At 42.2% G+C, this 14,858-nt stretch overlaps 1 protein-coding gene across 1 annotated transcript in view; it reads right to left on the bottom strand.

Moving 5' to 3' along the window:
* LOC115368309 (glutamate receptor ionotropic, kainate 5-like) overlaps positions 1-14,858 on the bottom strand; it is a 133,037-nt gene that overhangs the window by 108,983 nt on the left and 9,196 nt on the right. The window contains exons 2-3 of the mRNA XM_030064371.1: positions 7,878-8,042; positions 4,069-4,166 (exon numbers count right to left, since the gene is read on the bottom strand). Coding sequence (XP_029920231.1) covers positions 4,069-4,166; positions 7,878-8,042 — 263 coding nt within the window. The remainder of the gene's footprint in view (positions 1-4,068; positions 4,167-7,877; positions 8,043-14,858) is intronic.

Raw genomic sequence — 14,858 nt, 5'->3', positions numbered from 1 at the left:
TACATTTCCCATCAGCCCCGCTGCCTCCCCACCTCCCTCCCTCCCTCCCTCCCTCATGGCAGAGGACCAACATGTTGGAAGTGATTTTTCCTCTTTCCACCATCTGCCAGGAAACTTTAATGCCTCCTCCAAAGCAACAGATTTTATTAAAGGAGCAGTTCACCCAATTTTTTTTTTTTTTTTTTTTAAAGATATTTCCCCACTCATCCCTATGGAGGAAGCTCTCCATCCAGAGAGTTTCTGCATGACGTGGTCAGATTTCCAGACTGACTGCCATAATACACCCGGCTCATGGGGCGAAAAGTCTCACTGAGAACTATTTCCTGTCAAACTGTATCCCTCCGCCGCCAAGGAGTATGAATTAGAGGCAGACAATGCATATTTGTGTGTATTTTGAGTGAAGTGCTCCTTTAATCCCGTCCCTTCTGCACACACACATGCATGCAAACATCATTACCGTTCTTCAGCACTTTTTACACGCCGTCCAATCTCACATACAACCACACACACACACACACACACACACACCCTGCAGGTTAAGCAGTCCATTATATGAGGAGTTCACAGTAAAGAGAGCAGAGAATCTCATTTGGGAGACAGTTAATATGATGCACGGCGCCGCGATGATGTGCGGCCGCGATACACAAGGTGACTTCCTGTTTCCAGGTCCGGAGCGCGGCTGCACGGCGTGATGGATGCACTGCAACACCGGAGGCATATTGCGGCGATAACTCACGCTCGGCTGTGAGCAGCACTGCAAGGAAACCCACTTAACATGTAATTTAAACTACAGCGGAGACTCTTAAAATTTTAATGTCATAAAAAAAAAAAAAAAAAAAAAAGGCGAGACACGCTGCCGGTGAGGTGAGATAATGTCACTTGTTTCCACTTGTTTCAGGGATTTATGTCCATGAAGTGGTGCCTTGTTGTTGAGAAAAAAAAAAAAAGACAAAAAAAAAAAAGTGGAGTGATCTTTTTCACATTAGTGGCAATTTTCACTTTCACTTTGGTTTTTGTGACTCTGCTGTAAGCAAAGAGGCAAATCAAGCCAAGAACGATGAAGTAAAACATATATTTCCTCAACTAATCATTTTTTTTTTCTGACTTCACACTTTCCGAGAGGATTACACACACCAGCAACACACTTAATGCAGAATCAATTTAAAAAAAAAAAAAAAAAAAAAAAAAGGTAAATGAAAGTAATAATGAACAGAGAAATTACTTTTGTTCACCTTGTTTCACCTTGTTTTTAACGGTGTTGCTGCTAATTTTCCATGTCTGAATATACACCTTTACACTGCACAATGACCTGCATATTTTTTCTTTTATTAATTATTAATTCATCAATCACTATTTCTTCTTCTACTTCCGCTTCTTCTCATTAACTGATTCATTTTTGGGCTTAAATTGTACAGATTTTTTTTTTTTTTTTTTTTTTTTTTGACTATGGCATGGTAATTGTATGATTAATGACACTGAATGAAAGAAAGAAAAAGAAAGAAAGAAAGAAAACAAAGACAAAAGAAAACAAAGAAAGATGAACGAAAAAGACAGAACAAAAAAGAAAGAACAGTAAAAACGAAGGCAGACAGAAAAGACAGACAGAAAGAAAGAAAGAAAGAAAGAAAGAAAGAAAGAAAGAAAGAAAGAAAGAAAAGACAAAGAATGAAAGAATGAGAGAAAAGTAAGAATGAAAAACAGACAGAAAGAAAAAGAGAAAGAAAGAAAGAAAGAAAGAAAGAGAGGCAGCCAGAGGCTAAATGCTAATTAAAGCCAAATTTCGCCTTGAGGACATGAGCATTTCATGACCTTGTTATTATTATTATTAGTTTTTTAAAGGTTGTTGTATTTTTTTTTTGTTAAAGAGAATTTGCTTTATTTCCAGGGAAGCTGTATATTCAGTGTTTACTTTCTCTATTTTAATGAAAAACTCTCTCTCTCTCTCTTCCTCACCGAACGAAACATTCCCTCCGTCTCTCCAACAAAAACACATCGAATTACAAAAAGCCGACGCTCTCCAGAAGCTGTTTGGTCGTGATTTAAGTCTCTGCGGAGCGTTTCAAACTCATTCCAGAGCCATCGGGAGGTTTAAGGTGGGTCCGTCTCCGTTTCAAACTCCCGCTGAGGCCGGTGATGGACTCGCTGTCAGGGATGGAAGCGGAGCCGACAGCGATGCTGCGATCCTTAAAGTTAAAATTAATCTCATCTATGATGAATGAGAAATTGGGCCACAGGCCAAACGTCTTATCTGATGTTTAACCCCGGTCCGTACCTGCGGAGGCGCCGGCGCTGGAACGCAATTAGCTGAGCCGGGCTTTGCTCAGATCTGCAGAGCTTAATTTTAAATCTGGGCAGAAAATCCAAGGCTTCCTGTGATATCGGAGCTGTCGTGCAAGCTAGCAGGGATGCGAGGATGGTTAGGGGCTTAAGGTTTAAAGGCCTGGAGATGTTATATTTTCACTCTCACTCTCTGACAGACACACACACACACACACACACACACACACACACATAAATATACAGTGTCAAAGCCAGGCAAAATGTTGGTTAAACAGACTCTGGATCCTTGAAAAATCCATAAAGACAGCTCTGACTTGTGCCGCCTCGCGAGTGAAGAGTTTGCCTTCTGCGTCCTTTTAAGTGTCAGTCCAGACACATCAAGAGCACTTCAGCAGCCTCAAACGCTCAAATATTCACCACATGCAAATTAAAACTTAATTTCCAACAACACTGTACACGTAATTCAAAACTACTGCTGCTTTGGAGCGACTACCCATCAAAAATTATTACGCTTCATGAGCTGCTGCACTATAATTTTGGAAAAGTGGCTGTAGCTTGTTTTTAAATCCTAACACTTAATTTTAGAACAAATCTCCCTAATATATTGTGTTAGAGCTTTTAGCAGTACTACTGATAGTAGTAGCAGGCGTAGTAGTACTAACAGTAGTCGTAATAGCAGCTGTTTGAGGGGTAGTAGTAGTACTATAGTCATAGCAGTAGCACAAATAGTAGTATTACTGGTGACAGCAGATGTACCACTAGTAGTACTACAGTAGGAATTGTAACACTATGAAGAACAGTAGCAGACACAATATAGTTGTAGTAGTAGTAGTAGTTATTGCAGTAATCAAAGTAGTGCTAGTCAAGCCAATAGAAGTTAAAGTAATACCATAGATAACAGAGGTTGTAGTACAAGTAGTGGAAGGAGACAAAGTAGTAGCTTTAGTTGTAATAGCTGCAGTTGTAGTAGTAATTGTGCTGTACTACTATAGTAGCTGGTAGCAATTGCAGTAGTGGTAGTACTGCCACTACTATAAGTAATAGAAATAGTGGTTGTATAGACCCATTGGCAGTAGTGGTTGTACTAGTGAGAGTAAATGAGTACTAGCAGTAATAGAAGTAGTTAGTGGTGCACATCTGTCTATCTATCTATCTATCTATCTATCTATTTATCTATCTATCTATTAGGGCTGGGCAAAATGGACAAACTCAAATATCACAATGTCTTTGACCTCGATATCGATATTGTGTCGATATTGTCGGGATGGCCACAGGTGTTAATATATAAGATATGTACACACAGGAGAATTTTATTAAGTAATCATTGGTAATGTGGATTTAATGACCGAGCAGGTAGAGGCAAATCATAAAAAAGGCTCTAACACTGTAATAAGTTAATAAGTTGTAACTTGGACGTCTGATAAGTGAGTGGAAAATTGGATTTCCTTAATGTGATGCAGGCTTTCAAACCAGGAAAAGACATCACTTATATCATATCACAATATTAGAATATCTGAAATCCTAGACTGCATAATATTGATAATAATCGCCCACGACCACTATCTATCTGTCTACCCATCTATTTGAATTTGATGTTATCCTTAAACCTGAGCAGGTCTGATGAATAGACCCACATAGAAAACAGAAAGTCATCAAATATAAAAACATTTTAAGACATGTAACTCACCTATAAGAAAACAAAATAGTTTACAAGAGCAGTGCAAGAGTGTCAGCTGGTTTTAGGGAGGAGCAGTGGTGCATAAACGAATTTAACAAATAAAGACTCACCTCTTTCTCCCCACAGATGTGGCTGACGGTGGAGCCTGAGGCCGGGCTGGAGGCGGGGCCAATCACGGAGACCACGCCCTTCGGCAGGATCTGACACACTGAGGGAGAGACAGACAGACAGACAGACAGACAGAGAGAGAGAGACAGAGAGAGAGAGAGAGTCTGGTGTTAGAAGTGAGAGTGAGTTTGTGAACAGCTGGATGGGCTCCAGCTGCCCCTCCCCCACGCCTCTCTCTTCCCGGGTGCCATCCGTCAAACCGTCCCGGGACGCCGCCGATTAATTACGGCCCGGACGTCCACTTGGACTGGCGCTTCGTCTGCTGCTGATTAGCGCTCTGATTCTGCCGGGACGAAGAGGGAACGCCTCCAGGATGTGAGACGAGGCCGGTTCGTACGAAGCCCAGCGCTGGTTTTTAATCAGCCGTTATCGTGACTCCGGCGTCTGCAGGTTCTCTCACCGGCTGAATCCTTAACCGCGCCGATTCCACCAATTAAAGCACCATTAGACTTTTAGCTCACTTTTTTCTTCATTTTCCCTCGCTTTAATCTCAAGTGTGATGGGTTTTAACACGTGCATGCCACGACTGAAGATATTTCTGAAATCAGTTTTGCCACATGACTCTCACGGCTCATTCACTCCCATTCAAATCCAATAGAGAAGACGACAGCTAAGACTTGCACTTCATTTGTTAAATGTAATCCATCACTGTGAACAGCAAGCACATTTTGTAAAGTTTCAGAACAGCTATAAACTTTGACATGCTGAAAGGAAATTCTGATCACTCTTTCACAATAAAAGTCCCCATGAAATGACGTCCCTTTACTTTCACTTCCTAATAAACAGCGGCTCTTTAATGGTGACCTCATGCTGCGTTTCAACCAATAAGACCTTTGTTAATGTTTGAGCATCTTCAAAATAAAGCTCCTAACAACCATCAGCTGATGCTCTCTGTGGTCAGGTTAAGCTCCGCCTCCTGTCAACCCAGCACATAAACCAAAGCCTGACACTTCCACCGGATATATTCCATGACAGAAAGTGGAACAAACGTGGAGACCTATGAGAAATAACCCTTTAAAAAGCACCAAACCTTTTTTTTCCCCCAGAAAAATCCCTTGAATGTCATTTTTTTTTTTTTTTTTTTTTTATCAACCAGCCAATCACAATAAAGAACGACAGGTGAGAGCCGACAGGACATCGTCACTTGTAACCAGCCAAGACGGAAAAAATGCCCAACCCTGTCTCCTCAAACTTACTTTCCTATACAACTAACCTGCATTCTTAATTACGTTTTATTATCACAAATACATCTCTAATCAACATATCTTACATATCACGTCAGGCGGCATTTTGGCCAGTTTTGTTACTTTAGCCACCAAAACAACTTGGTCAAAGAGCCAGAGAGAGGAGAACGGGCAGTTTGAGGCATTAAACTACTTGTTTATGGTAACGTAACGTAAAATTTGCGACAAACGAACAACAAACTTGCATCACCTGGGAGAAAATCGATTGTTTGACCCATCGGCCACCACAAACCTAATCCAATCACAAAATATGTTTCCCTTGAAATGTAATTCAGAATGCAGTTTAGTTGTATGAGAATGTAATATTTAGGAGACAAATGCCGGTAGGGAGACTTGTTTTTGTTTGTATGACATGTTCACTAAAAGACGCTGCAACATCGACCAGACGGAGGATCGTTGAAGTGTTTGATAAAGTCAAATAAAGTTTCCACTGTTTTGTTGGCTAGAAATGATATTAAAGTTAACCGATAACGTTAATTCAGTCTCCAGTGTTGCACTACACGCAGCAAATCTCCTCCTCACTGCGCTTAATAAAGCATCGAAAAGCCTCTTTTTGCTGTTTTTCTGTTAATTTTCTGATCATTGTTTGCATTTTTTTTAACTAACTGCTTGATCATTTTCTCATCATTTTCTTGTAACTTCTTATTAAGTTCTTACAATTTTTTTTTACTTACTCTTTACCTTTTTTTCCCACGTTTTTGAAAGAAACCAAGTGAATTTTCTCAGGTTTCAGAGGCTTAAATATGAAAGGCCTTTTCCACAAGCAGGTAAACACAAGAAATCTGACATTAATCCAGCATCACTGATTTGTGAGGTATTTTTTGTCTACCTGTTTCTGATATTCTGGTCCTTTTTTGCTGATTTGCTAATCACATTTTTTCCCCCCATGTCTCAAAGGATTAAAAAAAAAACACTATGTGTGCTCACACTCCACAGCCGACTGCTCTCACACACACACACACACACACACACACACACACACACACACACACTGCAGCTTAAAGTTGTTGTACTTGTAATATTTAGACAGCGTTTGTTTCGGGGCATTTTCTCTGAGAAACAATTATGACAAGGGAACAAAACAAATCTGATTCCCGGCATGATGGACTCGCCTGCGCTCTGTGCTGTAATTTATTTATTTGTTCACTCCGGTTAAAGACACATTTCAGAGCTGCTTTCGACTTGTTTTAATCTGCATTTGTAAAAAAAAAAAAAAGCCCACGACAAGCGAGGATCTGCTCTCGTTTGTTTGTTTGCTGATTTCTGAGCCAGGCTGCGCGGCGAGTATCTGCATGTATTTATTACTGAAACAAAACTGAAGATGGAGAGCTTTTGTGTGTGTGTGTCTGTGTGTGTGTGTGCTTTGGGAATTTAAAAAAAAAAAAAAAGCAAGCGACCTCAAGAGAGAGAAATGTTCATATAAATGTGTTAGTGGCTGTTTTCGTGTATGAATATGAATGAGAACGTGAGTGTGTGCGTGTATTTTTGGATGCACATTTGTATTGTACATCTGCACCTGCCTCTGTTTGCAGCGGTGTGTTTTTCTGTGCATATTTCTATGTGTATGCATGTGTGTATGAGTGTGTGTGTGTGTGAGTGTGTGTGTGTGTGACACATCCATGCTTTGCCCTGACAGAAAATATGAGCTCCCTCCCTCCATCGGGAAGTCTCTTTTTGCACCGGTGGCACTTTGCAATCAATAAGCCGCTACTGTAGCTGCTCATGCATAACACAGCGAGCAAACTGTCACCGCTGCACCCGCTTTGACCTTGTCTGACACCGACGCTGCAGACGCTGATGCCGGGAAAAACAACAAGCATCGCTGGATCTGAGTGTGCCGCTTGGCGTTGTGCAAATAAAAAGTTGGTTTCACTGATTCCAGACAGGTTTCTATCCGTCTGTCTGTCGACCGATGATTCACAAAGATTCATTAAGCCGCTCGCAGAAACATCAGGGAACATGTGTTTACGGTGCAGGTTCATTGAGCGTGTTACGCCAATTTGCACCTCGGCTCTTTGCACCACTGACTTGCCTTGTTAAATAAAGGTTAGCACTTTATTGCTCCGGCCTGCTTACTTACACAGGGCGCTGATTGAAGTTCGCCTCGGCTGAAATGTCAGGTTTGATCTCATATTCAGCCGGGAATGTGGAGGGAAATCGCGTTTGGGTGCTTTCAGGTGATGCAAAAAAAACATAATAATACTAATTAATTGATGCTTGGATTGTTTATAAAACTGCTTTTGTCGTCATGGGGTCAAACAACAATATACATTACTAAACAAATCTCTATCAAGTCATTTAGGCTCATATTCTGTTAAAATCCCACTCTTAAAAAAGAAGAAGAAGAAAATCCCTCGACTTGTTTCCAGAATTTTCTTAAATCAAGTGTTATTTTTTCGATCCTTGTTGACTGATCTGCCTCATTCTGCCTCATTCCAACAGATTTAAAAATAAACTTGATGTTGCAGCGTTCAGTGTGAGCGTGACGCCGGGTCAGGCAGACTCACTGGTGTCGGTGGTGTCGTACTGCGAGTCCTTCTGCAGCTCGTAGATGTCGACCTCCACCCGGGCCTGGGACGGTCCCTCCATCAGACTGTTAATGTTCTCCCTCGCCAGGGCGAGTGCCAGCCGCTCGCCACGACCGCACGACGACTGGTCGTCCAAAATGGCCGCTGGAGGGAGGAAAGACGAGAGATTAAAAATGCGCAGAAACTAGAAACATGAGAGAAAAACAGTCAGAATCACTGGATACTGTAAGAGTATGATGATTATACAGGAATCTGTCCTGTGCTCTGAGGCACAAAACCTGTGAAAGACAGACGATAAATAACACACTCTAAAAACCAAACTAAACACACCTGAATAACTAAATAAAAATAATAACAATCACATAACACTTTCTTCATCGAGCCACAGTTACAAATTATTACACAAAAGAATAAACCCTCATAACAAAATAAAGGCGAAATTAAAAAAATAAGGCCCAAAAGCACATGCCATACATCTTTTCACTTCATTTATTTTGACATGTAATATTATTTTTTATTTTATTTTTTTATTTCAACCTTTATTTAACCAGGTGAAGCACAACTGAGATTCAAAATCACATTTTTAAGACAATGGAGGAACGAGTCAGTCGTGATCATGACATCCCTCATGACCAGTACAAGATTTTTACATTTTTTTTTTTTTTTTTTTGCGAGGCTCGATATCACAGATGTTGATACTTGAAGCTTGGGGATGTTTTGGCCTTTTGGTGGCGCTGTGGTGAGCCGACCGGTTTCATTTTGTAGATAATGGATATCAGTGTAAAAACACATCAGTCCCAAAAGGTTCATCAGATTTGAGTCGGAGATACTGGGCATGAGGCTTAGGGCTCTTGCTGGCCTGGTGGGGGCGCTGCAGCGGGCCAATCAGGTTTATACTGAAAATGTCAAAATCCATCATTCTCCCAAGTTTCATCCAAACCAGGCAGCAGAGGCTCAGTGCCTTCCCTGATCCGTGATCGCAGAGGACAAATGTTAAATAAACCACGCTAAATAAAGTAAATAAATGACGCCAAGCAAAATTCAGAAGTTAAAAAAGCTAAATGTCATGATCCCGCCTCCAATGTAAGACTCATAAAAGACGACCTTTACCGCCTCAAACAAAGTAAATCCAGACTGAGCATTATCTCGTCTTATAACTATAAACCCACCAAATTAGTTTCTTTATATCTCGTGTGCATGAAATATGAGATGTCACCACAATGTAGACAGAATGCACAAGGGTGTAAAAAAGCAAAATTCGGAGATCACCAGATGTAAAAAAAGGGGCCGTCATGACCAGATTTCAGCCGACTAATCTGCACTGGGTGGGAAAATATAGGCCGCTGTGGAGGAAACATCATCAAGGCGCGTCATGTGACATCATCACCGCCTCTGCCCCCCATCACCCCGCCAGGATTACAAAAAAACCCAAAAAAAAACCACCAAAAATAGATTTGAATCTCGTCCCTTGACGTCTGGCAGAGGAGCGAGGCTCCCGGCAGCTGCGAGCACCGCCGCCGCGAAAACAACTTGTCATCATTTCTATTTCCTCCTACTGGAGACGGAAAAGGAAAAGTAACCACAGGCTGTACAGTAACACCTGCCATGTTTATTTCTGTTGCCGCCTCCCCGCCGGCTCACGGCGTGGCACGGAGCGTGGCGGTGAAAAACGCGAGGCGGTCACAAAGTGGACAGGATACAAATGACGTGACCACACACACGAATCCTGCACGAGAATGAGAGAGCGGCGTCGCATTGTTCGTGACTCGAGTATCCACATGCAGAATGCATTTGAACGCGCGCGGCGGATGAATGTTCGCCTCGCTGTGTTTGAAACAGCGGATGGGTGGGTTTGCTGAGATAAAGCGACAACATCAAAACACTGGCAGATTGTTTTTTTCACTCGCAGAAAGAAAAATATTCAGACTCGGTGCTTGATTAAATGACTTGTTAAAATGGACAGTGCAATTAATCCTCGCCTATTTTCCTGCTTCAGCGGTGGCCGGGTGATAAAACGCTGGACGGAGGACTACAACAAACACACCTCATGATGAAAAAAAAAAAAAAAAAGAGGAGTGAAACAGCTGCAGAGAGTCTTCAGCAATGAGCAGCAGACACACTGCTGGTGCTGCTGGGTTTATGCTGGATTTGATTTGTGTTCAGTGAATAATTTAAGAGTCTCGGGTGAACCAGAAGGCTATTCCTCGTGCCCTTCCTTTAAATAGACAGCTGGGTTTTCGCCGCTCAGGACAATACAGAGAGCGCCAGATGGTTCATCCAATCACAGTAAAATGACAACTTATCTGACACCCTGAATAGTCCTCATGTGGTAAAAGTGTCATTCCAGAAATTATTAGTTGCAGGTAGTATTTGACTGGGGTCTGATAATAGCTCTGGGGAACTGAAGAGAGGACTCAACACCGTAGAGGAGACAGTTCGTCTCATGTTGAGTCCTAAAACCTTGTTTTTCTTCAAAGAAGGTAAAAAAAAAATCTGCCAGTGGGATGGGATGATCCCACTTGTTTCTGATGCAGTTTCAGAAATGAGTATAAATCTGTTGAAACAAGGCAGAATAAGGCAAGAAAATGACACTTGATTCAAGAAAATTCTGGAGAAAAACGTGATCAGCATTGGAAACAAGTGGGATCATCGCACTGGCAGATTTTTTCCCACTTTAGTTAAGAAAAACAGGGTTTTGCTAAGGCTTTAGTCAAACCCAGAAAACATTATTTTAAATCCTAGTGGAGATCCTAAGGTTTCCACAGATATCAGACCTGTGCGGAAATGTCTATGAAATGATGCACAAGACATGTAGATATTTTGTATTCGATGTGATGCTGCAGCCATAAAACAACGGCCTCTTGGTGCTTAGTGTGATGGAGCTTCAATGAAGACCTGCAATGTGAAATAAAAATGTTCTTTATCCAACTCTGAAGTTGCTTAAAGGCAATCTGAAGGGAGTATGCTTTTTTTGTTCACTGTCTTTTTAAGTGACTCATGCTCTCATCAACCTACAAGGAGGTCAGAGTTGGTTTTTATTTTTTTTCTTCGGCTTTGTACTACATTGAAAAATATGCCCCCTCTTATCGGAGCACTCCAGAAGATCTTTTTTTTGGGGGGGAGCTAAATGGGTACCAATCTAGCTCTGTGTTGCACCGACCATTTCACCCCCAGGGTGAGATGAGAGGCCAGATAAACGCCTGCTAGTTGGAGAGCCTCAACACTGTTTAGACACTATCTGTGTTTACACACGATCTGCTTCTCCGGGTCACCGCGACCACACGCCGACTGGCTGCTCACCGCCAGCCCTGATGGAGAGAGAGAGACGGACAGATTGGAGGCGATAAGAGGAGGATGTGTGTATCCACTTCTGTTAGTTTTCAAAAACAGCGGCCTGATGTTCGGACCGGGCTGATGAGCGCTCCGGCTCCCTCAGTTTATCCACCCGATCCCACTTTTTAACAGACAGGAGGTTCAACCCGGCTGAACTCTTTCTGGACAGATGGATTCATCACCAAACATTTAGCCGGTTAGAGGCGTTTCCACATTTGTTTTGGAGAAAACGGCGGTGAACCGTTTGCAGAGTAAATCTAAGAGTAAATAGCTGCTGCAACTGTAGCAGATAAAGAGGATCCTAACATTTGTGGATGAATAAATATCTTCCCATCATTATATAATTCATCAGCAAAAGATAAAAAAAACAAAGATAAAACAGAGAAAGCCTGGTGTAACCTTGGGATGATTGGAGGTTTTCCTTCTCCTTTTTTTCCCCCTGTATGTCCACTGGATAGTCTGGTTCTTCTTTTATAATATGAAGTATCATCGTTATGAAAACCCTTCTTAATGTTTTGCCCCGGCTGACTTTATTAGCAAGGAAGCAGCGAATAACCAGCGCAGAGCCCGGGGAGCCGAAACACTTGAGCCCATGAGTGCGCAGTCCAAACCATCCTGCGTTCATCCTGCTGCGTCTGCAGTGAAAATGAAATGACTTGTGGCTCTCTCTTCTCCAGACACAGTCAAAGAGTTTAGGAGCCTGAAGGGCCTCTGAACATTTTCCAAGAGGTCCTTATCAAAATGAGGAATGGTTCAATTTCAAAAAATGGTATTAATTAGCAACCCTGTCTCCTGTCAATTATGTTTCCATACAGCTAAACTGCATTCTAAATTATGTTCAGTGGCACACACATTTTGTCGCAAATTACTTTTATTTCCTGACGTATCACAAATCATTTTTGAGTCAGCATATCTTGAACATCATCCTGGGTGGCATTTTAGCCAATTTCATTACTTTAGCCACCAAAAGTACTTGGTTAAAGTTAGAGAAAGGTTGAGTTCAGGTATAAAAAACCATTTGGTTAAAGTTGGGGAGAAATTAGGGTTAGACATAAAAACCACTAGGTTGCAGTAACGTAACATAACGTTAGCATTTTGCTAACACCTCTGTCTCTTCGCGCTGGTTGTTGGACCCGTGCATCAATCCATCTGCCTCCTAATGCGGTCCTGAAACTAAGGCATTACAAACGTTCTTGTCCATGTTCTTATTACAAACATGTGATAAACAGTAAAAAATTGGAGGGGAACATATTTTGAGAGTGCAGTTTAGCTGTGTACGAACGTAATTTTTACAGGACGGGGCTCTCATTATAAATTTTGACATTACAAAAAATACTTAAACATTAGACTTTAATCTCAACACTTTGCATATTTGGCAAAGCTGAAGTATGGCATCCAAACAATTTAAGGCTTAACACACATCATAATATCTTCTCATATCAGGGTCCCACTAATAGGAGGCTGTGGTTTAATGGAAGTCAACTGAGGAGTCCAGAACATGAAAAAGGTTTGAACTCTTTCACACTGCGCTGAGTGACAGCTGGCCACTAATTATCTCAAAGAGAGTAAAATAACTTGTAGTTGCTCTAAAGCTCAGCCAGGTTTTGCTTGGGAGATTTGGTTCAGTTTACTGTACCCAAAATCTGACAGAAACATTGTAAACCGTTTTGACAAAAATGGGTCAACAGACCATTTAATAAAACATTTTAACAACCTTTTATCACTAACAAATTACTGTAGATCAGAGAATGCCAGTGGACCTGTATAAAATATGTATGCTAAAGTGCTTGGAGCGAGGTAAACGGCCTACCAGAGACACAAACATGATTTCATATCTACACTATGTGGACAAACATATTGGTCCATGTCCACATCACACCTGCAGGAGCTTCTCTAACCTCCCACTCTAAATCCAGAGGCGTTAATATGGAGTTGGTCCCTTTGCAGCAGAACAGCTTCCACTCTTCTGGAAGGCTTCCTACAAGATTTTGGAGTGTGTGTTTTTGCCTGTTCATCCAGAAGAGCATTTGTGAGCTCAGACACTGATGTTGGACCTCACAATCTCCGTTCTAGTTGATCCCAAAGGTGTTGGATGGGGTTGAGGTCGGGGCTCTGTGCGGGCCGCTCAAGTTCTTCCACACCAAACTCAGCCGGCCACGCCTTTATGGAGCTGCTCTGTGCACTGGGGCTCAGTCATGCTGGGACAGGAAAGGGCCTTCCTTCCCCAAACTGGTCCCACAGAGCTGGCAGCAGAGAATTGTCCAAAATGTGTCGGTGAGCTGAAGCGTTCAGGTTTCCCTTCAGTGGAGCTGAGGGGCCGAGGCCGAGCCCAGAAACACCAGCCCATAGAACGTTCTCCTGACATTCCCCAAACCCAGACTCGTCCATCAGACCGCCACATAGAGGAGCCTGATCAGTCGCTCCACAGAACTGGTTTCTGTCGCTGCAGAGTCCAGCTTTACACCGCTCCGTCCTTAACACTTCCACTTTGCAATACAGTTGTCCCTCGCTATAACGCGGTTCACCTTTCGCGGCCTCGCAGTTTCGTGGATTTTTTTCACGTGCAATTTTGCATGCTTTTTTTTTTTTTTTTTTTTACAGCGCATTGTGTTCTGCGTCCTTATTTTTCTACGAAGGTTTGAACTTTGAGAGTGTTTAAACAAGAGAGAAAAGTGAGAAAATGATAATGCCTGTCTGAGAAAAGTGTATAAAGTGTGTCGTGAGGGGTTTTACAGCCTTAAAACATACTTCGCGGATTTCGCCTATTGCGGGTTATTTTTAGAACGTAACTCCCGCGATTAACGCGCGACCACTGTAATCCCACTTCCAGCTGATGGTGGAATATCTAGGAGGGAAGAAAGTTGAGCAGCTGACTTGTTGCAGCGGTGGCTTCCTGTTCCATCACTATTCCAGCAGCACCTGAACTCAGTGAGCTCTTTACAACCAGACGCTCTGTCACTGATGTTGGTGAAGGCAGACTGCATGGCTGCTGCTGGAGGTTACACACCTGTGGGGACGGGACTGAATGAAACACCTGAATTCAGTGATGAAGAGGTGTGTCCCAATACTTTTGTCCATGCAGTGTATGTTCTTTAGCTGTTGGGTTGAGCAGTGGGTCAGTATCCGAAAAACTATGAAACTTTATTAACTCCGACCTTAAATGCCATCCCTCTTTGTTTACCTCTCTGCAGTGTGTCATTCCCTCCTGTCTGTGAAGCCTTGTAAGCCTCGGTGCTTTCATTTCCACTCATACACTTTCAGTATGTGTTATCATGTGGAGGCACACACACACACACACACACACACACACACAGAGGCTCTGACCCCATTTCTTTCTTTCGAGTTTGTGATGCACTTGTTCTGTCCCTTTCTGTATCCTGCTTGTTTCCCCGTGTCCTTTGTTTCCTGTGAATCACACTGAGACAATCGCGTTTGTCAAAACTGCTCGGCGAATAAGCCTTTCTTGAATTTATGCAAAAATTACACCGTTTCAACTCGAATTTTTACCCTTGTGGTAAACGTCTTTGCTCTTGCCTTCTTGCCCGCCAGTGCAGAAACGTCATTTTGTATTAATGCAAAGGGGGTTTTTTGGAGTGTAGAATTGCAACCTACATTTGTTCTCACAGT

The sequence above is a fragment of the Myripristis murdjan genome, chromosome 11, assembly GCF_902150065.1.
Source record: "Myripristis murdjan chromosome 11, fMyrMur1.1, whole genome shotgun sequence".
NCBI lineage: Eukaryota > Metazoa > Chordata > Actinopteri > Holocentriformes > Holocentridae > Myripristis > Myripristis murdjan.
The sequence above is the reverse complement of the archived record's forward strand: the minus strand, read 5'-3'. Positions and strand labels throughout refer to the sequence as shown.